This window comes from Hyaena hyaena, unplaced genomic scaffold, assembly GCF_003009895.1.
Source record: "Hyaena hyaena isolate Hyena2069 unplaced genomic scaffold, ASM300989v1 scaffold_44, whole genome shotgun sequence".
NCBI classification, from domain to species: domain Eukaryota; kingdom Metazoa; phylum Chordata; class Mammalia; order Carnivora; family Hyaenidae; genus Hyaena; species Hyaena hyaena.
In genome coordinates this window covers 835,982-862,028 of record NW_024080676.1, presented here as the reverse complement: position 1 = coordinate 862,028, position 26,047 = coordinate 835,982, and the positions used below count along the sequence as shown (strand labels likewise).

Here is a 26,047-nt window from a genome sequence, read left to right as displayed (position 1 = left end):
AAGCAGATGAGTACCAGTCCTTGTGGGTGTATACAGATACATAGCATATTACCAAAAAATGAATAGTAACTAAAGGGCATCATAGTAATTCTTAATTACATAGTCTATGCCAAAAGAAAGCTTAAATTTATCCTCATAAGAATAGAATAGCCCACAGAATTCATTTGTGGGCTATAAGGTCAACTACTAAGTACCTATTAAGCACCTACTGTACATATAGCATTCTACTTTGCCTTAAAATAAATGTATATAAAATTTACACACCAGCCTCTGCCTCCAAGGAGCCTCCAATCTAGTTACGGACAACCAATAAATACACATTAAACCACTGAAAAACTTTAAGGCAAATTTAGCATATGCACGTTAGAATGCACAGACTTTACAGATAGATGTTAATGAAATTTCAAGTAAACATTACAGGGGAATAAGGACTGATAAGGATTCAAAGAGTTTTTCAATTGATATATGCATGTATGTTTTTACTGATTAACAGAAGTGAACCTTGACTTAGACTTCAAGTCTATGATCTGTAAAGGGGGCATTCTAAAAGAATTTCTAATGGGTGCAAAAGGCTTATATATATATTTTAAAAAGCTAGTATACCAGTTATATCAGGGTTAAGTGACAGAAACCCTGACTAGGATTTAAAGATGTTGACACCCTGGTAGGAAGGAAGTTCCTGGTGAGAGACATGCTAAATGAAAATGATTATTTCAGCAAAATTAATCTTATAATAATTATTTAAAGTCAAAATAAACTAGAATAAAATCCACAAGATTTTGTATCCAAATCAAATACAAAGAAAAGTATCAATCCAGAGAAATTTAGAGAATTGAATTAGAAAAGGATTAAGAAACATCAGAGAAAATGAAAATTTTTTTTAGAGAACAGTGACTAAGGTATTAAATCATTTGAATTTCAAAATAAAATGTTGAAAGAGTTCTTTAAGTTGTGATGAAAGAAACACCATCAATTATCATTAGTTAACATAATGGCAATACTGATTATGCATATATTATTCCAAGGAATTATTACATTCTTTTTTCTTCTTTAAACATACTTAAAATTTCCATGATAGGAATAACTACTTCTTTAATGAGAAAACTACTTTTTAGAGAATAACAAAAGGTCATCATAAAATTCAGGTAACTATAACCCTGAGGAAAGTCAACCTGATATTACTATTTTATTTTCTTCTTCGCTAAGGAGCCAACATAACAATGTGGTCATAAGAATCTGGTAGGGTCTATTGTGTGAATTTGGACAAATTGTTATCCCTGGACCTCAATTTCTGTATCTGTTCTGTAAGGCTATTAACTACCTCAGAATTTATGTGAAAATCAAGATAATGCATTTGAAGTCTTAATGTAGTGCTTAGTATTATGTAATAACAACCAATGTCAGCTAATAGTTCTTTCAAAAATGGCAAACTAAGTTAAACATCATGGAACTTAGAGATAGGAGGTATAATCCAAGACAAATGTATGAGGAAAATTTATGGCATAAGGTTCTGATATAAAAATTGGACTCGTTCAGGAAATTCTCAAGTAAGAAAGGAGAGATGTGCTTAAAGGTCTGGGACAAGGGTGAGGGAGGACAATTCACAGAGCCAGGAAATCTGGTAATGAAGAGGCAGATGAAAGATATAAGACTTACAGAATTTAGATCTATAATGAGTAATTACGTCTAATTTATTTTTTTAAATGAAGTCATCCATGGTTCAACCACCACTGGGACTTATTTTTTAACTTTTTAAAATTAAGTTTATTTATTTATTTAGAGAGAGAGAGCAAGCAGAGTAGAGGCGGGAGGAGTGGAGAGAATTCCAAACAGGTTTCATACTGCCAGCGCAGAGTCTGATGCAGGTCTCGAACCCAAGAACCATGAGATCATGACCTGGGCCAGAGTTAGGTGGTCACTGAGCCAATTGAACCATGCAAGTGCCCCAGTAATTACTTAAAAAAAATTTTTTTTAACGTTTATTCATTTTTGAGAGAGAGAGAGCATGAGTGGGGGAGGGGCAGAGAGAGGGAGACACAGAATCTGAAGCAGGTTCCGATGTGAGCTGTCAGCAGTCCTTTCCAGGACTCAAACCCACCAACTGTGAAATCATGACCTGATCCCAAGTTGGATGCTTAACTGACCGAGTCACTCAGGCACCCTGAGTAATTACTTTTTTTTTGAAAAATATACTATAATTATGTTTTGGATGTATAATTCAGCTATCTGTATTTATTTATATGCAGTGTGCATCCAGAAAGTCTCACACTGTTCAAGATGCTTCTTAAAACCAATCTACTTTTAAATCTCTGGGAAAAGGCTGGAGGTGGTCTAGTAAATGTGAAGAAATCCTATTCTGAAGGTATCCTAGTCATTCGGCTCATAAAGGGGTATATAAATGAGAGCCAAAGAAGACCCAATGAGATGTCTAACTACAAACTTTGACAACAGAAGGTAGTCAAAGACTGAATCACTATGGAATAGAATTTTGGTTTTTAAATTCATTTTTATCATCCACAGGAACCTCGATAAAAAAGCATTTTTTACAAAAATAAATACTTCTCTCATAGCTAAGTGTAAACATTACTAAGAAATTATATGAATTCCTAAGTCTACACTGGTTTTCAAGTAGTGAAATAAGCCAATAATATATTTTATGAGAGCAGCTGGAAAAGTAACAGGTTGAATTCATGTGAATAATAGAGGGCCATGTGGTTACAGGAAACAATGTGCACTATTCTTAGAGAGTAACTGATATCTTAGGAAATATCAGAAATTGAAATTACCATAAAATTGAAGCCTTGAAAAAATTTAAAAAACACATTTAATATTTTATAGCACCTGTTTGCAATCTACAGCATTCTTACTTGCTTTACAATGGTTCAGCCATCTTATAAACAAATATACATTGAAACTATGAGATTGAAATTCCTTACCTAACAGATTGGCTAAAATTTTAGCCTGTCAACACGTTCTACTGACAAAGCAGTGAACAAACAGGTACACTCATCCACTGCAGGTGAAATAATACCTACAGAGAGGAATTTGGCAATCTCTAGCAAAAGTATACATCCAATTCACCCTGTGACTCAGCATTCCTTTCTCAGTTCATCTTTACATAAATATCGCAGGCTAATAAGTGAGGAAAGAACTGCAGTATCATTCTTCTGTATCACCTAAAAAAAAATAGATCTAGACGCAATGAATGAAAAAATTACCAATCTTTGCTAAAACCAGTAGGTAGAAGCTGATAGGGAACCTAATCAGATGCATCAGGCTGAAAACACCTGTATCCACTGATTATAGTTCTACCATAAAAAGGACTACACATTTTTTCCAGATTTGAGATATTTTTGACATATAACATAAACTTAAGGTATACAGTGTGATGATTTGATATACATATATATTAAAAACTAAAGCGAGTGAGTGCGAGTAGGGGAGGGGCAGAGAGAGAGAGACAGAATCCAAAGCAGACTCCAGGCTCTGAGCTGTCAGCACACAGCCTGACACAGGGCTCAAGCCCATAGACTGTGAGATCATGACCTGAGCTGAATCTGGATGCTCACTAACTGAGCCACCCAGGTGCCGTTGATATATATATAGAGAGAGAGAGAGAGAGAGAGAAATGATTACCAAAATAAGGTTAACACCTCAATCTTCTCTCTTTTTTTAAAAAAATTATTTTTGAGAGAAAGAGAGAGTACTATCGGGGAAGGGGCAGGGAAGGGGAGAGAGAGACACACACACACTCCCTCTCTCTCTCTAAAGCAGACTCCACTATCGGGGAAGGGGTGGGGAGGGGGAGAGAGAGAGAGACACACACACACACAATCTGAAGGAGGGGGAGAGAGAGACAGACAAACAGACACACACACACACACACTATCATGCAGGCTCCAGGCTCTAAGCTGTCAGAGCCAAATGCGGGGCTGGAACCCACAAACCGTGAGATCATGACCTGAGCCAAAGTCAGATGCTCAACCGACTGAGCCACTCAGATGCCGCTCAATCCTCTTAATTACCATATTTGTGTTGGTAACATTTAAGATCCACTCTCTTAACTATAGTTAATCATAGTCACCATAGTGTACATTAGGTCCCTAGAACTTACTCATCTTTTAGATGAAATTTTGTACCCTTTGGCCAACATCTCAAATATCCCTTTATTCCTAGGCAATCACCATTCTACTATTTCCGTGAATTTGGCTATTTTAGATTCTACATATAAGTGAGAACATACAGTACTTGTCTTTGTAACTTCATTTAGCATAATGCATTTAAGATTTATTCATGCTGCTGCAAAAGGTAGGATCTCCTTTTTTAAACAGCTGAATATTCCACTGTATGTGTGTATATATCTTTAAAAAATTTTTTGCATCTCATGATAGACACTTAGGTTGTTTCCAAGTCTTGGCTACTATGAATAAAGCTGTGATGAACATGGGGGTACAGATATCTCTTTGAGACCCTGATTTCATTTCCTTCAGATATCTGTTCAGAAGTAGGATTGATGGATCATATAATTCCATTTTTAATTTTTTGAGGATTCCATATTGTTTTCCATAGTGGCCACATTAATTTATATTCCCACCGACAGTGCAGTGCCTAAGAGTTCTCTTTTCTCCACAAACTTGTTTCTCTCTCTCTCTCTTTTTTTGGTAACAGCCATTTAAACAGGTGTGAGCTGACATCTCATTGTGGTTTTGATTTACATTTCCCTGATCATTAAAGATACTGAACATCTTTTCACGCACTGGCTGTATGTCATCTTTGGAAAAAAAGTCTGTTTAAGTCCTTTGCCCATTTTAAAATCAGATTGTTGTTATTTTGCTACTGAATTGTAGGAGTTCCTCATATATTTTGGATATTAACCCCTTATCAGTTAGATGATTTGCAAATATTTTCTGCCTTTTCATTTTGCTGATTATTTCTTTTGGTATGCAGAATCTTTTTAGTTTGATACAGTCCCACTTGTTTATTTTTGCTTTTGTTACTTGCACTTTTGGGGTCATATCTAAATATCATTACCAAGACCAGTGTCAAGGAGGCTTCCCACCTATGTTTTCTTCTATTTTATAGTTTCAGGTTTTACACTAAAGCTTTTAATCCATTTCAAATTAATTTTTATGAGTGGTATAAGATGGGGTCCAATTTCATTCTTCATGTAAATATGAAGTTTTCTCAACACCATTTATTAAAGAGGCTATTCTTTCCCTACTGAATATTCTTGGCTCCTTTGTGAAATATTAATTTACATCTATGCATGGGTTTATTTCTGGGCTCTCAATTCTGTTCCATTGGCTTATATGTCTCTTTTTATGCCAGTATCGATATTGTTCTGATTACCTTAACTTCGGAATGAAGTTTGAAATCAGGAAATGTGATGCTTCCTTCTTTGTTCTTCTCAGGATTGCTTTGGGCATTTGGGGTCTTTTGTGGTTCCACACTAATGTTAGGATTATTTTTTTCTACTTCTGCAAAAAAGACCACTGGGATTTTGGCAGGGATTGCACTGAATCTACAAATGGCTTTGCTTGTATGGACATTTTAAACAATATTAATTCTTTCAATCCATGAACATGAAAGATCTTTTTCATTTATTTGTCTTAAATTTCTTGCATCAATGTCTTACAATTTTTAGTTCTATTCCTAAGTATTTAATTACTTTTGATATTATATATGGGATTACTTTCTTTCTCAGATTATTTACTGTTAGTGTATAGAAATGCACTGATTTTTGTATGTTGAATTTTGTATCCTGTAACTTTACTGAATTTATTTATTCTAACATTTTTGGGGGTAGTCTTTAGGATTTTCTATGTATGACATCATCTGCAAACAAAGACAACTTTACTTCTTTCTGATTTGGATACCTTTCATTTCTTTTTCTTGCCTAAATGCTCTGGCTAGGACTTCCAGTAGTATGTTGAACAGAAGTGGTGAGACTGGGCACCCTTGCCTTGTTCTTCATCTTAGTGGGATTGCTTTCAACCTTTCAACATTGAGTATGATGTTAGCTGTGGGTTTGCCATATATATAGCCTTTATAATAATTTGTTGAAGAGTTTTTATCATGAAAGGATGCTGAATTCTATCAAATGTTTTCTGCATCTACTGAGATTATATGATTTTTATCTTTCATTCTATTAATGTGGTATATAGCACTGACTGGTTTACACATGCTGAACCATCCCCAGGGTAAATCCCACTGGGTCATGGTGTTTGACCCTTTCAATGTGCTGTTGAATTTGATTTGCTAGTATTTTGTTGAGAATTTTTGCATCTATATTCATCAGGAATAGTGGCTGGTGGTTTTCTTTCTTGTAGCATTATATGGCTTTGATATCAGGGGAATACTGGCCTCATAAAAGGAGTTTGAGAATTTTTATCCTTTTCAATTTTGGGGAACAGTTGAAGAAGAACTGGCATTGATTCTTCCTTAAATGTTTGGTAGAATTCACCATTGAAACCATTTGGCCCTCGGTTTTTTTGTTGAGAGGTTTATAATCTCCTTACGTTGACCTGTTCACATTTTCTATTTCTTCATGATTTGGTCTTGTTAGATGGTATGTTTTTAGGAAGTTAACCTTTACTTCTAGGTTACCTAGTTTGTTGGCTACAACTGTTCATATAAGTCTCTTATGATTCTTTGTATTTCTAACATGTCAGTTTTAATGTCTCCTCTTTGAAAGACATATACATTATATGCCTCAAGTTGTGATGTAATAAGAAGTACACAAAACTATTAAATACTCTTGCAAAAAAATCATATGTAACTTCACTGATGAGATCTAACCACCACTGTAAGAAATGTAGGGGATACAATAACATATTACCCAAGTATTCTTGGGCCATAATAATAAAATCTCTAAATTATCTTTTTATTTAATGAAAAAACTACAAGGGAAAAGCTAAAATACTGAGGTTTACAAGTCATACTAGGCTTTAGGTCCATACAAAGCTGGAGAGCTGACTCTGAGACTCTCAGAAGGGTTATATGAACCATGAGTGAAAGGGTAAGCCAGAAAAATCCACAGGACAACAAAGTGAACCAAAAAGGAAAACTATCTTATATTCAAAAAGAAAAGTATGATGAGGATAGTTTCCTCTAAAAATCTGTAATCATAGTCAACTGGGATGCTGATTTCAGGTTAGAAATCTGTCTGTGCTAAGTGAGAAATTCCAAATGCAAATACTTTCTGGAGTTCTTTCACTTTTAGGATATCCAGTCCACAAATATGAACACAAATATGAACCTAATTCCCATACTCAATAGAAATAAAGCATCACGAATAAGAGCCAGAAGAAAAACAACAGTTTAGGTTACCAAGACTTTAGATAATGGAATTATTAACCTAAACATAAAAACTATGTAATAAAATAAAATGTAACTTATAAACGAACAAAAAACATGAGACTATAAATGATCACCAGGTACATTTAAGAAAAAACTAGAACTTATAGAAAACAAAACAAAACCCCTTGCATTATGAAGAGAAAATTTGAAAACTGGGTAACAGTTAAGAAGAAATTACAATGCTGCATGCAGCACAGAGACCAAAAGATGAAAATCTGTAAGTTAAGAGACATGAAAGAAAACAGAAATGTCTAATATAATTCTAATCAGAATTCTAGAAGAATGGGGGGAAAAAAAGCAAAGGGGCATCTGGATGGCTTAGTCGGTTAAGCTTCCAACTTTGGCAGGTCATATCTCATGGTTCGCACGTTCTAACCCCACACTGAGCTCTGTGCTGACAGCTCAGAGCCTGGGGCCTGCTTCAGATTCTGTGTTTCCCTCTCTCTCTGCTCCTCCCCCGTTCCTACTCTCTTTCTCAAAATTAAATAAAACATTAAAAAAAATTTAAAAAGAGGGGCATGTGGGTGGCTCAGTCTATTAAGAAGCCTCTGACTTTGGCTCAGGTCATGATCTCACGGTTCCTGGGTTCAAGCCCTGACTTGGGCTCAGGCTCTGTGTTGACAGCTCAGAGCCTGGAGCCTGCTTCAGATTCTGTGTCTCCCTCCCCCGCTCACACTCTGTCTCTCTCTCAAAAAACGAATTAACATTAAAATAAAAATTTTTAAAGAAAAAAGCATAAAACTTAAAAATTAGTACGGGGGGGGGGCACCTGGGTGGCTCAGTCAGTTAAAGGTCAGGCTCTTCATTTTGGCTCAGGTCATGATTTCATGGTTTGTGAGTTCAAATCCTGCACCAGGCTCTGTGCTGTCAGCAAGGAGTCTGCTTGGGATTCTCTCTCTCCCTCTCTCTCTGCCAGTCCCCTGCTCTTTCTCTCAAAATAAATAAACTTAAAAAAAGTTAATAGAGGGGAAAATACAGTATCAGAGGGAAGAAAACCTCAATCCAGAAGATGGCCAAGAAAAAGGGGAAAGGAAAAATGGAACAAATGGAACACACAAAATGTGACAGTAAAAACCCAACTATATCAGTATCACAATATATGTAAAATAACATAAGAACTGAAAATAAAAGGATAAGAAAAGATAAACAGGCAAATACATCACCATCAAAAAAAGCTGATATTTAGGAGGAAAAGATTAACTTTACAGTGGAGAAACCTGACAAACACTATCTTAGCCAGATGACTAAGGTCAGTATCACCAGTGATGAGTAATGTTGGCAGTATTTGTCTTTGATATGACAATGATGAAAATGGCATTTCACCTCTGTGGTCCTGCTCTATATAACTTATAAACCCAACAGACAATGGGAAAAACATCAAACAGATCTCAATTGAGGAACATTCTACAAAACATGTGACCATCGCTCAAGTTGTCAAAGTCATCAAAAACAAGGGAAAGTCTGAGAAACTTACAGACAAGAGGACCCTATGGAGACATGACTAAATGTAATGTGCTATCCTGGAACAGAATGAAGATATTAGGTAAAAATTAAGGAAATCTGAATAAAATATGGACTTTAAGTTAGTAACAATGTAGCAATATTGGTCCACTATAATGAATGTAGGGGTTCCTGGGTGGCTCAGTCGGTTGGGCAGCCGACTTCAGCTCAGATCATGATCTCATGGTTCATGGGTTCGAGCCCTGCATCAGGCTCTGTGCTGATGGCTCAGAGCCTGGGGCCTTCTTCGGATTCTGTCTCCTTCTCTCTCTGTTTCTCCTCTGTACTTTTTTTCTCTCTCAAAAATAAACAAACATTAAAAAAATTTTAATTATAACGAATGTAGCACACTACTGTAAGATGTTAATAATAGAGGAAACTGGATGCAGGATATATGGAAACTCTAATTTTATAATTTTCCTGTAAATCAGAAACTGTCCTAAAAGTTGATTAAAAAAAAGACGGTATAGCTATAATTATTATGTTCATTCTATATTATCATGTCTATATTATACATAGTGTAAGACCAAAAAAGCATTATTGTAGGTAAAATTGTCATTACTTAATGATAAAGTATTGAACTCACCAGGGTATTTTATTTCTAAACCTGAGGGGTAGGTGAACAAGTGATGGTTTACTAGTCTTTATTTCTCATATGTAGTTACGATATAATCTTTTCCAACAAATAAAATATTTTATAATAAAAGAAAAAAATACCTGAGTGAACATTCTGCTGAGCTTTGATCAATGTTAAGGCAGCAGATATAATTAGTTCTGTATATTGATAGCAGCATGCTGGCAAAGGCAATGGAAAAGCAGGCACACCAATACACTGTTGGGAAGATTAAATAGGTATAATCTCTACAAAAGCCAATTTGGTGATATCTATTAATGTTATAAATGCATGTATTCTTTGACCTAGCAATTCTACTCTAGCCATTTATCTTAGATATATTTGCATGGTGCAAAAAATTATTTTACACAGTTGTTTATGACAGCACTGTTTGCAGTAGTAAAAGATAAGAAACAGCCTTTATGCCCATTAATGGAAGACTGGTTATATAAATAACCATACATCTGTAATGGAATATTATATAATTGTAAAGAAAGAAAATGCTCCTTATACACTAATATAAAATGGTATCTACCATATATTGCTAAGTAAAAAAAGCAAGCACAGAACATGACACATAGCATATTTGTCTAGACTATTTTGACATATAATCTAATTGTCCTCAATACTATGTTTGCCTCTTCAGATTTACTCATTTTTCTCCACCCTGCTTTGTGCACATTTGCTGAACAAACTGCATATTGTAGGCAACTCTGCCCTCTAGCTTCTGATGTGTTTGAACAGTTAAGTGGAATGGCTAGAAAAATCAGAGTGTGTTCAAAGTGTCTCCCTCACTCCAGGCTGTTTGCATTTCTTAGTCTCTAAGACCATAGATCCTGTTAAACAGCTTCCTTCTGCTAAAGCTCTTGTCAAGTTCTGTGAATAGCGTCCCTTCCCTGCACCTTTCAGGTCTAGGAGCAGAAATAGTTTCATACAGTTGCTGATTCCTGGGTATTTTCCTACTTCTTGTTTATTCCTTTAAGTCTGTCCTAATATTTATAGCTTTTCAGGGGTGGGGTGAGTGTGAAGGAGAGAGAAGGAAAAAGAGAGAAACACTGAGACTTCTAACAATGGTTGCCTCCAAGTAAGAAACTTGCTTGGCATTTTGGCTGGTGAACATGGTAAAAAGACTTTTACTGAACACCCTACTGTATTATCTTTTGAATTGGGTTCATGCGAATGTATTATCTAGAAGAAAAATATAAAAAATAAACTTAAAAATTTAAGAGAGACAAAAGAATATACTAAGAGATACTCTAGTTGGGGCATCTTTTCTTTCACACATTTCCTATTTTTTGCCATGTTCGGCAGGGTAAATGTGGACACAAAGGAAAAACAGAATAGATCATTTGTTGGTGCAAGCACCTAGCCATCATTTTGCTTCTTGGTCATGTTTCTCCTTCAATTCTAATAGCATCAAATCACTGAAAATCTTTATTTACACATCACACACATAATTTATTAACAGTATCTCAAGTAAACTGAAATTCATACCATCTCTATTAGTTCTTAGAGCACCTGAAACTACCTCTTATCCATATGTGACCTGATAGCTGACTCACTGAATGACAGTAACAAGAAATTCAGCAGTTTAAAACCCTGGCTCCTTCAATTACTTGCTAGAAGCCCATGGGATTCCATTAAGTAAATTCGCTGAATCTTTTTTTATCTACAAAATAAGAACAATATCTAACTGCGCAGAGCTTTTGAGTCGTTTAATAAAATAGCATAGGCAAAGTGACAAAGTGGCAAATAGTGGGAGTCTGTTAGCAAATGACAGCTATTGATATCACTTAATATTATTAACAAAGTAACATTACAAAATAAAGTAAATTTTACTTGGTAGATTCTCTAGTAAAGGTTTCTCCCAGGAGTCATCCTTTGTCATCCCTAGTAAATATCTTTCCCTTCTAAGTTTTATACTTCACTTAAAATACGATTACTTTTTGAGGGTAACTGTTATCTTCAACTCTACACAGAAGTTTGAGTTAATGTTTACTTGAGAATAACAATAAAGAACAAAGCTAATACAAATTTAACTTGAAAGTAATCTAAGGGGATGTCTAGCTGGCTCAGTTGGTAGAACATAATCTCAGGGTCCTGACTTCAAGGCCCACATTGGGCATAGAGCCTCCAAAAAAAAAAAAAAAAAAAAGAAAGAAAGAAAGAAAAGAAATAATCTAAGCATATACCAATAATCTATTAAAACAAAACATAGCAGAGGTGACTACACTAAAGGTAACCAGACTTGATCAGTTAAAATCAACTTTAAGACAAAAATTATTATAAACAAAGAAGGGCATTTTATAACGGTAAAAGGGACAATCTACCAGTAAGATAGCACACTTCAGAACATATATGCATCTAACAATAAAGCAAAAATGGGACAAAACTGGAGAAACAGACAATTCAATAGTTGGAGACTTCAATATCCCACTTTCAATGAAGGATGTGTAAAAGATCAAGATGGAAATAGAGAAAATTTGAAAATACTACGAACCAACTAGATATTTACAAAACACTACACCTAATAACAGAATACTCTTTCTTCTCATGTGTACATGGAACGTTTGTCAGAATAAACCATGTTAGGGCATAAAACAAACCTTAATACATTTAAAAGGACAGAAATCAAAGTATGGTCTTGGATTAAAATGGAATAAAATTAGAAGTCAATAGCAGAAAGACATTGACAAGTTTATAAGTATGTGAAACTTAACACACTTCTCTAAATAATCAGTGAGTCAAAGAAGAAAGCTAAGCAGTGCTTAGATGGAAATTTACAGCTGTAAATGATCACCTTAAAAAAGAAGAAAGATCAAGAGAATGAGAAGACATGCTACGGAGTGGGAAAAAATATTTGCAGAAGACGTAACTTGGTAAAGGACTTTTGTCCACAATATACACACACTTAAAAATCGATAGTAAGAAAACAATCTTTAAAATGATCAAAAGAATTAACAGACATTTCACCAAAGATATAAGATTGCAAATAAATACATGAAAATATGCTCTATGTATCATTAGGGAATTGCAAATTGAAACAATGAGATACCACTAAACATCTATTAGAATGGCTAATATCCTAAACATTGTCAACACCAAATGCCAACTAGGATATAGAGCAACAGGAACTCATCATTGGTAAAAATGCAAAATTTCAGCCACTTTGAAAGATGGTTTGGGTTTCTTACAAAACTAAACATATTCCGGGGCACCTGGGTGGCTTAGTCGGTTAAGCGTCCGACTTTCGCTTAGGTCATGATCTCGCGGTTCGTGGGTTTGAGTCCCGCGTTGGGCTCTGTGCTGACTGCCAGCTCAGAGCCTGGAGCCTGTTTCAGTCTGTGACTCCCTCTCTCTCTGACGCTCCCCTGCTCACGCTGTCTCTCTCTCTCTCCTAGAAATAAATAAACCTTAAAAAAACAAAAAACAAAAAACAAAAAACAAAAAAAAAACTAAACATATTCCTACCATATGATCCAGCATTCATGCTCCTTGGTATTTACCTAAGTAAACTGAAAACCTGTGTCCACACAAAAACCTGCACATAGATGTTTACTATAGCTTTATTTAAAAAAATTTTTTTAAACATTTATTTTTGAGAGAGAGAGAGAGAGAGAGAGAGACAGAGACAGAGACACAGCACATGTGGGGGAGGGGCAGAGAGAGAGAGGGAGAGACAATCCAAAGCAGGCTTCTGGCTGTCAGCACAATGCCTGATGTAGGCAGGGCTCAAACCCACAACCATGAGATCATAACCTGAGCCAAAGTCAGATGCTTAACTGACTGAGCCACCCAGGCACCCCTACTGTGGCTTTATTTATTTTTTTTTAGAAATATTTTTTTTTTAAATATTTTTATTTATTTCTAGGAGAGAGAGAGAGACAGCGTGAGCAGGGGAGCGTCAGAGAGAGAGGGAGTCACAGACTCTGAAACAGGCTCCAGGCTCTGAGCTGGCAGTCAGCACAGAGCCCAATGCAGGGCTCGAACCCATGAACCGCGAGATCATGACCTAAGCAAAAGTCGGACGCTTAACCGACTAAGCCACCCAGGTGCCCCATGTGGCTTTATTTTTAATTGCCAAAATCTGGAAGCAAGCAAGATGTTCTTCAGTAGGTGACTGGATAAACTGTATATCTAGACAATGGAAAATAATTCACTGCTAAAAAGAAATGAACTATCATGCCATGAAAGACATGGAGAAATTTTATATTTATTACTAAATGAAAGAAGCCAATCTAAAAACACTATATCCTGTATGATTACAGTTATACGGCATTCTGAAAAAGGTAAAAATATGGAGGCAGTACAAAGATCTGTAGTTACCAGCAAAAGAAAGAGGGAAAGATGAATATGTGGAGCAAAGAGGATTTTCAGGGGAATAAAAATATTATGTATTATACTATGATGGTGGATATATGTCATTATACATTTGTTTATACCCACAGAATATAAAACCATCAAGCAAATCCTAATGTAAACTATGGACTTTGGGTGATAATGAAGTGTTAACATAGGTTCACCAACTGTGACAGATGTATCACTTTGGAAGGATGTTGTAATGGAGAAAGCTATGCATAAGAGGCAGGGAATGTAAGGCTATCTCTCAATTTTGCTGTGAACTTAAAATTTCTCTAAAAAATAAAGTCTACTAAAAAACCAAAAACTTAAACCAATAACCTACTTTAAGAAATCAGAAAGAGGGGCACTTGGATTGCTCAGTCAGTTAAGCATTTGACTTTGGCTCAGGTCACGATCTCATGGTTCCTAAGTTCAAGCCCTGCATCAGGCTCTGTGCTGACAGCTCAGAGCCTGGAGCCTGCTTCAGATTCTGTGTCTCTCTCCCTCTGCCCACCTCATGTTGTCTCTCAAAAATAAATTAATGTTGAAAAAAATTTTTAAGAAACTAGGAAAGAAAAGCTAACTAAACCCAATAAATGGAAATAAATGATAATGGAAAAATGGAGAAAAATCAATGAAGCCAAAATATGGGTCTTTAAAAAGATCAACAAAACTGACAAACCTTTAGCTAGACTGCCCAAGAAAAAAGAAAAAGATTCAAATTACTAAAATCATGAATGCAAGAGGGGACATTAATATCAACCTTACAGAAATAAAAAGGATTATCAAGAAATATCTCAATTATATGCCAACAAATTAGATAATCTAGATGAAATGAACAGCTTCCCAAAAAGACACAAACTACTGAAAGTGACAATAAAAAAATAGAAAATCTGAACAACACTATATATACAAGTGAAAAGAATGAACCAGTAATTCAAAAACTTCCTATAAAGAAAAGCCCAGGACCATATATGGCTTCACTGCCACCAAACATTTGAATTAATGACCAATCATTCATAAACTCGTCCCAAAAAAGGTTAAGAGATCACTTTCCGACTCATTCTATGAGGCCTGGATTATCCCAATACCAAAACCAGTGAACGCAATCACAAGAAAACCACAAATATCCATTATGAATATAGACAGAAAATTCCTCAACAAAATACTAGCAAACCAAATTCAGCAATATCTAAATGTACTAGGAGTGCTTAGGTAGCTCAGGCATTTAAGCATTCAACTCTTGATATCGGCTCAGGTCGTGATCTCAGTTTGTGAGACTGAGTCTCATGTCAGAGTCAGCTTGGGATTTTCTCTTTCCTCTGTCTGTCCCTCCCCTGTTGCTCTCTTTCTCTCAAAATAAACAAAAAATAAAGAAATGTATTAAACACCACAATCAAGTGGAATTTTTCATGAATGAAAAGTTGGTTTAACATATGAAAATCAATCATTGGATTATACCATAATAATAAAGGAAAAATAACACACGTCATCTCAATAGATGCAGAGAAAGTATTTACCCTTGCATGGTAAAAACACTCAACAAAAAAGGAATAGAAGAAACATTCTCAATTTGATGAAAGCCAGATGAAAAGCTCAGAGATAACATACTTAAGAGCAAAAGACTATTTTTCTCCTAAGATTATAAATAAGACAAGGATGTCTGTCCTAACAGAAGTACTGGGGGTTGTAGCCAGAGCAATTAGGCAAGAGAATAAAATAAAAGCAAACAGGCTGGAAAAGAAGAAGTAAAATTCTTCTATTCACAGATGACATGATCCTGTATATAGAGGATGGAAAGCAATCCACCTAAAAACGATCAGAACCATTAAACGAGTTCAGCATAGTTTTACAACATGAGACTGAAACACAAAAATCAATTTTATTTTGATACATCTGAATAAACCATCTGAAAATAAAATTAAGAAAATAATTCAATTTAACACAGCATCAGAAAGAGTGAAATACTTAGGAATAAATTTTATGAAGCAAAAGACCTGCATACTGAAAACTATAAAAACATTGTTGAAAGAAGTGAAAGAAAAAGAATCTAATGTGTAAGTCTCTAGTACTCTTGGGAATCAAGAACTCTTCCCTTGAGATACTCTCCTTTGAATTCTTCTGTTTGGCTAAACAAGAGTACTACCTGGTCTTAAACTTCATGGATATGCTTTAATAAAAGACAAACTTCTTCCAGATGGCATTCCCTTCATGTTTTAAAGCAATGCTTCTTAAATTTAACATGTACATAACTTATCTGATGATGTCATAAAAATGCAGCTTTGATTCAAACTGGGGATGGGTGGGAGGAGGGGCCAAGGTTCTTCATTCCTAACAGCTCTCAGATGATTCCAATGTTGCTTGTTCTCAGACCACACTTCTAGTAGTTTTTAATTGCATATATGCAACTGGCCTAACTCACCAGGAGAAAGAAACCCTAAGGTGGGTGGCAAATAGTGAGAGAAATGAGTCTGATGGATCTTTAAATTTTTCATAACCAAACACAAGATATTCCCTATCAATAATTAACACATATTTGCCACCATCTCTCCATTCTGGCCACCACTAAGTACGAGAAAAGACACAGATTTGGCAGCTAGCCAGTTAGACTGAGGCTAAATCCATACAAAACTTAAAAATACCTGCTGTACAGAGATCATCTCACAGAATGTTAACCATCACCCCTTCCTTCTCTACAATTTTTCTCTTGCATTCCTTTGTCGAGCCAGTGTCTCTCACGTTTTGTTTGGAGACGAATGGTATAATTCCTGGCGACTAATCTATTAACTGGTCTACAGATAATTTGGTGAAAAAGTAATAAAAATTTTGATCATAAACATTTCCCAAATTTGAAAAGATAATAACTTTCAAGAAAATTCTTGTAAGCCCTTAATTATTATGTTTCCAGGGTCACACATACTCTACAAGAATACTTAAGAGGGGACCTTTTATTTTGGCTAACAAACCTTCATATCCTAAGAGTGTTCACACTGGTTAAACATGTATTTTGTTATTATTATGTGTTAAACCTCAAATTTAAGAAAGAGAATCAATGCCTCAAAGGTTCATTAAAGAGTAAAAGTGATAAAAACACACTTAACTCAGAATGTCATAAATGATAAATGGTATAGTGAAAATAGTGTGAACTTAGAATGGACTCTAGCCAGTGAATTAGAATTAGTTTGCACAGGAGACCTCCTTGTTCCCATTGTACTGTAACACATTATTAAACAGGGACTGAAACATTATAAAATAGGGACAAGAAGCCACTGAAGCATTCACACAATTTTCAACCACTCCAGCCTGCAATCAAAGCCTGCATTATGAATTTAGTCACTGACAACAAAGATAAAAACTGTAGTCAAAGGAACTTTCAACACACATTAACAAAAACAGGCACAAATGGTCAATGCAAAATTAATCATGAATATGCTAAAAAAGAAAACAGGGGCGCCTGGGTGGCTCAGTCAGTTAAGCTGCCAACTTCGCCTCAGGTCATGATCTCACGGTCCGTGGGTTCAAGCCCTGCGTCGGGCTCTGTGCTGACAGCTCAGAGCCTGGAGCCTGTTTCAGATTTTGTGTTACCCTCTCTCTCTGTCTGCACCTCCCCAGCTCATGCTCTGTCTCTGTCTCAAAAATAAATAAACGTTAAAAAAACAAATACAAAAAAACCCAAACTACAATCTGCTGGCAAAATTCTATCATCAGATGACACTACTGGACAGTTTATGTTTGGTACACAGTAAGGAAGAATAATTACTATTACAGATGTATATTCTTAAATATTTGTTTTATGGCTGGAAGAAACCACTAGATTCCGAGTATGAATCAACTCATGGCATATACATAACATGTAAATCAAGCCCATAACATGTGAATCAAGAAACATGCAACTTTTAACAGATTATCAGTGAAAACATGCAACAGATAAGGGATTTTCTTTTAACCAACAATTATTTTTGAACCGTGACTTGAAAAGGTATACTGGGATCAGTATGGCCAAGCAAGAGCACTAGCACTAGCCATATGTGTAGCAAGGAAGAGTATGGCACCTGAAAGCCAATTCACACATGGCTTCATTTACAGACAACAGCTGACATTTACCAGTAAGCCTTCTATTCTTGAGTTAGTGTTAAAAACTGCATAGCAAATTGTGAATATAATTCAAACTACAGCCCTTGAGCAGGTATCTTCAGCATGTTATCTAGTCAGGAGAAAAGATGCTAATAAAAGCTATTCAAAGGAAGTATACAAACTTTTTTTCATAAAAATGATTGTTAAAAATTTCTATGATTATCTGTGGTTTACTCAAGTGGCAGATAGATCTCCATGACAAACAGTAGAGTGAATAGCTTGAACCTGTCATTTGAGGGCAAAATTCTTAAGGATATAAAGAGAAAATCATGATATAAATGCCTCAACAAAGTCTGACCATTCCAACATCTAGCCATTTTCTTTCCTTGTTGTAGAAAAAAATCAATGTCTTAGTATTAGGTATACCTAACAATCATATTCAATCATTACACTGGCCCTAAAAACTTACTTCTTAGAACTGAATACAACCAGGAGAGATTTAGCACTGCCACCTTCCAAAATGAAATATTCAGAGTCACTGTTGAGTGCCATTCATTTGTCAACTCAGTGCCTCACCTAACAACACTGTATGTAGTTTTCAGTAAGAATTCCCGCAATAATTTTTGTATCCATCTAAATATCTAAAACACCTAACAGAATCATCCTATACTTGCTATTCCCAAAAACCTATAGTTGAAAAGTGAGATTATTAGAAATAAAAAGTAGGAAAAGAAATCACTTAACTTTGATTTCAGTGAGCTAGGTATCAGTGTGGTTAAAGAATACAGCAGTAATTCATTGCTTTTGATGATGCTTAAATTACTTAAGAATACTGCTTTAATATTATTAGCTGACTCTTAACACAGGTTTGACCTGTGGGGCTCCACTTATAAGATTTTCTGAGATTAATTCAGTATAGTACTGTAAATGTATTTTCTCTCATGATTTTCTTAACATTTGCTTTTCTCCAACTTACTTTATTGTAAGAATACAGTATATAGTACATATAAAATATGTGTGAATTGGCTGTTTATGCTAGCGGTAAGGCTATGAGTAGATAAGTATTAGGGGAATCAAAAGCTGTAGGTGAATTTTTGACTGCACAGTGTTAGTACCCCTAACGACTGTTCAAGAGTCAACTGTATAATGGAGACTTCTGGGTTAGTCTTTTGTCTTTATTTAAAATCCATGGTCTGAAAGACCCATCATGTGGTCCACAAATTCTAAATGAGAAACACTACTTTCTCTACTACTTTCCTTTTTATAGAATCTATTATTTCTTCCTATGAATTATGCTAGGGAAATTTTGTTTGCCCTTGTTATTAATCTTCTCACATTAGAAAAGCACTTCATTATCTGCATTTACATTGCCTAATTTTTATTTTAAAAAAGAGAGTCTTATTTCAGTATGTATAGCTTCTAGAAAAAACAAATCTAATAATTATCTCTAATTTCTTCTTAAAGCCTACTCCACTTGAAAGTCATTCCTTCTGACTGACCTTCCCAGAACCCGAACTTCCTTCACATACCTCTTAATTACAGCCAAGGTGATACGAAAAATGTTTAACAACTGGTATAGTTTAAACACCACATGGAGACCAGTTCATAATCATGTGGCTGTAATGGAATGTGGTAACTAAATATCAGCCTTAGTTACATCTTCCTTTAAATAGTCTGTTCTACTTTTTTCAATGCTAGTCCCATTCTAAAAGATCTTTGCTTATTCCTTGCCTGCCCAAGTTGCAGAAAGAAGAAAATAGTTTTCATGGAGAATAACCACATAAATTGGTATTCCAAAGATGAGATTAACACTGTCAATTAAGTCTTTAACTTCCCTTTTATTCCTTAATAGAAGAATTAAGGATAAGTATTAGAAAGAACACATTACTGTCTTCTTCCTCATACATCAATGGTCTCCAAACAATAAGGCTCTTCTGGTCAGCTTTTTATTATAGTTTTGTTATTTGATTTTATCCAGAGTCAGATGTCCCAGTTTTTTATCCACTCAACCAAAATAAAAAAAATTTAATACACAGACAAATGGGTGATTTGAGGATATATTAAGGATAATGTAAACTATTAGCAAAACAAATAACACTTAGGAGATAACAGAAAAGGAATAGAGAAATTTACAAAAAAGCAAAGAGATAGGTCACTTTTAAATAAACCTGAGATCATAGAGTTAAAAAACATCACATATATCTTTGTTGTTTTTAATGATCTGCTTACCCAACTTTGGAAAAACTATTAAGTATTCAGCATTGCATTGAGGACATGCCACTCTGGCTGTACTGTTTCCTCTTTGTTTTTCATCTACCCAGCGCTGTAGACAAGCCTGGTGAACCCATTTTGTAGATCCTCTGCACCTGCATGGTCTCACCCATTCAGCTGTTCTATCATCTTCATCAGTGGCAAAGCACACCCAGCAACTTCTGTAAATTAAAGAGAAATAATGAGGTTATCTTTAAGACCCCAACCTCCTTCCACTGCAGCTCTCACTTAATGAGATGAACCTACTATGTTATAATACAGAACCTCCATTTTACATTCAAATACCAAGGTGACAAAACAATCAATAGAGTTCCAGTAGGAGTTTCTTCTTTTTCTATTTTTCCTTGTATTCTTCTGCAGAATCTTGTTTTTTTGAAATTTGCTTTTATGTAATTCCATCTTTCTAATAATTCTTCACTTTCTCTTAAAAATCAGAGTGCAGGGGCGCCTGGGTGGCTGTCAGTTAAGCGGCCAACTTTGGCTCGGGTCATAATCTTGCGGTCTGTTGAGCTAGAGCTCCATGTCGGGCTCTGTGCTAACAGCTCAGAGCCTGGAGCCTGCTTCAGATTCTTTGTCTCCCTCTCTCTCTCACCCTCCCCCATTCAAGTCTGTCTCTGTCTCAAAAATAAATAAACGTTAAAAAAAAATTAAAAAAAGAATCAGAGTGCAAAAAGACACCCTCAAGCTGCTTTTATTTTATATATACACATATATATAAATGTTTTATTTATTTCTGAGAGAGAGAAGAGAGAGAGAGACAGTATGGGCAAGGGAGGGTCAGAGAGATGGAGATACAGAATCTGAAGCAGGCTCCAGGCTCTGAGCCAGCTGTCAGCACAGAGCCCAACATGGGGCTCAAACTCACGTACCTTGAGATCATGACCTGAGCCGAAGTTGGTCGCTTAACCAACTGAGCCACCCAGGCGCCCCAAGCTGCTTTTGTTTTAGAAGACCCTAATAATTCTTTGGGGAGTGGTAAGCACAGAAATATGTGAAATTCAGTATTTTCCCCATTTCAACAACACTAAACCTCTTTAACTTGGAAAACTTAAGTACTATACAAATAATTTCACTATGGTCTCATTCAATTTTCAATGGAGGGGGAAAATTATTTCTCTTTCCAATAAAGAATGACTATGAGAAGAAAGATTATTCACTCTTTAAAAAAAAAAAGGTAAGAGATAAAGATATCAGGATAAATTGTTTCAGGATAGTCATAGTAAATTTGGGCCTACATGTTTCAATTATGAGTAATTTTCTTTTGTTGTGGAATATTATATTTGAAATTTAGAAGTCTCAATTCTGAGATGTTTATATTAAAAATTCTATTGAGGGGTGCCTGGATGGCTCCGTCGGTTAAATGTCCAACTTCTCAGGTCATGATCTCACGGTTTGTGAGTTTGAGCCCCGCGTTGGGCTATGTGCTGACAGCTCAGAGCCTGGAGCCTGCTTGGGATTCTGTGTCTCAGTCTCTCTCTGTTCCTTCCCCACTTGTGTTCTGTCTCTGTCTATCAAAAATAAATAAATGTTAAAAAAAATTTTTTTTAAAAAATTCTGTTGAGATGGTTAATTTTAAAACATATTCCAGGGGCGCCTGGGTGGCTTAAGCATCCAATTCTTAATTTCAGCTCAGGTCATGACCTTACTGGTCCTGGAGACTGAGCCCCCACATCAGGCTCTATGATGACAGCTAAGTGCCTCCTTTAAATTCTCTCTCTCTGCCCCTCTGCCACTCGCACGTGCTCTTTCCCTCAAAAATAATGGAAACTTAAAAAAGTTAAAAAAATTTTTTTCCCTATTTTGCTTTTCTGAGAGAGAGAGAGAGAGAGAGAGAGAGAGAGCGCGCGCGCGCGCACATGTCCAAGTGGGAATGAGGGGCAGAGGGAGAGAATCCCAAGCAAGCTCCTTGCTCAGCAGGATTTTATCCCACAACTCTGGAATCATGACCTGAGCCAAAATCAGGACAAGGCTCAAGGGACTGAGCCACCCTGGAGCCCACCCCCCATTTTGCTTTTAAGAATACCTCATTAAGTCTAGGGGCACCTTGATGGCTCAGTCAGTTGGGTGTCCGACTCTTGATTTCAGCTCAGGTGACAATCTCATGGTTTGTGAGTTCAAACCCTGGGATGGAGCCTGCTTGGGATTCTCACTCTGCTCCTCCCCTACATGTGCATATGCATACTCATACTCTCAAAATAAACAAACTTAAAAAAAGAGAGAGTACTTCATGAAGTCTTTGTTCTTGTGGAATTAGGTTGTAATTTTTTTTTACCCAACTGACACAAATTGACACTGATTTTCATTAGGGCAAATACAGTTTAACTCCATGAGACCATTTACTTCTCCCCACCCCATTAAAGTATGTACAATTAAAAACTGCTAATTAGGGGCGCCTGGGTGGCTTAGTCGGTTAAGCGTCCGACTTTCGCTTAGGTCATGATCTCGCGGTTCGTGGGTTCGAGCCCCGAGTCGGGCTCTGTGCTGACTGCCAGCTCAGAGCCTGGAGCCTGTTTCAGAGTCTGTGTCTCCCTCTCTCTCTGACCCTTCCCTGCTCATGCTCTCTCTCTCCTAGAAATAAAAAAAACAAAACAAAAAAAAAAAACCCCTGCTAATTAAAGCTTGTTATCTACTGGGTACTTTTCTTTAAAAATTTTAATGTTTATTCATTTTTGAGAGAGAGAACATGTGTGAACACACACTAGCAGGGAAGGGACAGAGAGAGGAGACACAATCCAAAGCAGGCTTCAGACTCCAAGCTGTCAGCATAGATCCTGACATGGGGCTCAAACCCACAAACAGTGAGATCATGACCTGAGCTGAAGCTGGACACTTAACCAAATGAGCCACCCAGGTGTCCATCTATCTACTTTGTACTTTTCATTTAATTAAATGAATTGCTTCTGTCGGAACAACTAGCTTAACTCTGCTCAATGGAAAGACTATATAGTCAGGTACAGTAGATGAATGAGGTCTCCAGTCTCCAGTCCTTGTAGAACAACATATATTTTAACTGTGTGCTCCAATTAAAAACTTCCAATTAGAAGAGGTAAAAAAACAAAAAACAAAAACCCAACAACTTTCTTTCCTTTTTTTTTTTTTTTTTTAAAGTAAGCTCCACATCCAAATGTGGGGCTTGAACTCATGACTCTTAGAACAAGATTTGCACACTCCACTGAGTGAGCCAGCCAGGCACCCCACAATAGGGGAAAAATACATAGCAACAACATCCAAAATTGTGACTTTATACTCAGCTTTCAAATTCAGAAAGGTTTCATACAACTGATATAAAAATGGGAGATATGCAGCGTTTGTTGGTTAAGCAAAATGACCCACCTCAGCCAAGCTGTCTTGGCTCTCATACTACCTTATGGTTATCTAAAAGTGTCCCTTCCTTCTCGCCATCTTTTAAATTTTATTGTGGGAAAATATACATAAAATTTACAACTTTTACCATTTTTAAGAGTATAATTTAGTAGTATGATGTACGTTCTAATTGTGCAACCATCATCACTGTCTGTGGTTTGACTGGGATATAACTATATAATTTACAAAGTTTTGCATAAATTTTAATTGACAAGTATGGAGCAAACAGACTTGGTAACTGCGGTGTTAGAATATATGTGCCCTGCAAATGAGGTGATTTTATATTTGTATACCTCTGGGAAATGAGATATATAGTTTTGATAACAAAACAGGCATAATACCTACAGACCTTCAGGTTCTTCTCTGAGCAGTAGATGTAGCTAAGTACATGTAGACCAGCATAATTAATCAGTATTAAGGTGAACTGAATAAACCCAATTCCAGTCACCAGGAAAAAAATAAAATGTAAAAATATATCTAATCAAAACAACCTTAGTACCAGGTTGAACAAAATGAAATTGCCTATATTCGTCTGTTTTTGACCTACATCAGTGACAATGTCTTATTTCAATCTAACGCAAATACCTGTATAACTATATTCCCCATAAATTTTGGTTAGTATAAGTTTATTTTTCTTAAAAAATTTTTAAGTTTATTTATTTATTTTGAGAGAGAGCGAGCACATAAGTAGGGGAGGGGCAGAGAGAGAGAATCCCAAGCAGGCTCCATGCTGTCAGTGCAGAGTCTGACAGGGGGCTCATTCTCACTAACTGTGAGATCATGACCTGAACCAAGATCAAGAGTGGGATGTTCAAATAAATGACTGAGCCACCCAGGTGCCCCTTCCCTAAAATTTTATTATGAAAAATTTCACATTTTCAGCTTTCCAAAAAAGCTGAAAAACTGTTCCGTGACTACCCATATCCTCAATATCTACATTCTATAATTCTTGTAATTTTGCTTTATATGTCCTTTACTACATATTCATTTATCAATCCATCTTTTTTTCTGATGCATTTCAATGTTGAGGCATCAGTATATTTCACCCCAATCACTTTTACAGTTTTACTTTTTAGAAGGTACTCTACTTTTTTTTATTTATTTATTTATTTATTTAAATGTTTATTTATTTTTAGGAGAGAGAGAGAGACAGCATGAGCAGGGGAGGGTCAGAGAGAGAGGGAGTCACAGACTGAAACAGGCTCCAGGCTCTGAGCTGGCAGTCAGCACAGAGCCCGACGCGGGGCACGAACCCACGAACTGTGAGATCATGACCTAAGCGAAAGTCGGACACTTAACCGACTAAGCCACCCAGGCGCCCCTCAACTGACTTTTAAAGCAAGCACTTTCAGATGTTTTTATTTCATAACTAAGATAGATACGGTAGTTAAACAGTGATTTATAGTGGAAACTCATTAGGAGTTAAGCCTAATAAGAATTGTGAACACAAATAACCTTGTTTTATTGTTTGATTCATAGTGATAGTATATAGTCTACAAATTTGAGTTTTGAAGCTAAGGCTCAATACAGATTAACTGAAATTATCTTACAGAGGAGGTAATAAAAGAAACCTTACTGATACCAATACTCTCAAAAAGTTTGCCTGAATTTCAACACCTACCAATTTACCACATCCATTTTCTCTTTATTTCAACTGTTACAGAATTAATCTGATGGTGGTCATTTGAGATTAAATAATAAACTTCTGATAACACTAAATCACTTCATCTAAAAATTATAGTTTAGATACAGATAAATATGAAATGGAAATTTCTAACAATAGCATAGACGTTGCCAACAACACTTACTGAGTATTAACCGGGTCCATGTGGTTGCACAAACAAAATTAATGGAAGAGTTTATCTATTTGGAAAATCCTGTAAGTTAATTGGGGTCACATCCAATAAACAGAAGAGATTTAAGGTTCCAGTGAAGTTACCATATGTATACCTTAAGAAAAAACTGAAGGATCAATCTGGATAGATCAGAGAAGGCTTCAGAGAAGAGTGATAGTAGAAATTAGCAAAGGCAGGGACAAGTGATTACAGAGATTCTTGAAACGAAGTTTCCTGACCAGCAGATTCAAGATCACTTGGGAACCTGCAAATTCTCTGGTTCCACCCCAAAGCTAGTTAATCCGAAACTCTGCAGAAGGGCCTTGAATTCTCTGAATGGGATCCTGAGATAAAATTTGAGAACTGTTGGTATAGAAAAATGGCAGGTAGGAAAAAAATAACAGGTAGAAAGACTGGTGAAAGCAAACCGTTATGTAGACATTTACTAGGTTTGCTTAAGTCGGAAATAAGTGCTTTTTTCATATAAATAACAGTATAGAACTATGCATGCTGACAGCACCCTTGCAACCATGGTGAATTCTTAAAAACCTGCCGGACTTTCTATAAGAAGTGTTGCAAGCACCAACTCTGTGAAGTGACACAATACAAGGGGAAGGCAAAGATTATGTCCAGGGAAAGTGGCGTTATGACAGGAAGGAGAATGGCTATGGTGGGCAGACTAAGCTGATTT

The 26,047-nt window shown here is 36.0% G+C and overlaps 1 protein-coding gene across 2 annotated transcripts in view; it reads right to left on the bottom strand.

Moving 5' to 3' along the window:
• Positions 1 to 26,047, bottom strand: part of MARCHF5 (membrane associated ring-CH-type finger 5) — a 58,483-nt gene that overhangs the window by 19,268 nt on the left and 13,168 nt on the right. For both annotated transcript variants that reach the window (XR_005528077.1, XM_039230195.1), the window contains exon 2: positions 20,117 to 20,319. Coding sequence is in view for 1 of the 2 variants with exons in the window: in XM_039230195.1 (XP_039086126.1) it covers positions 20,117 to 20,319 (203 nt within the window). In the remaining variant the exon portion in view is untranslated. The remainder of the gene's footprint in view (positions 1 to 20,116; positions 20,320 to 26,047) is intronic.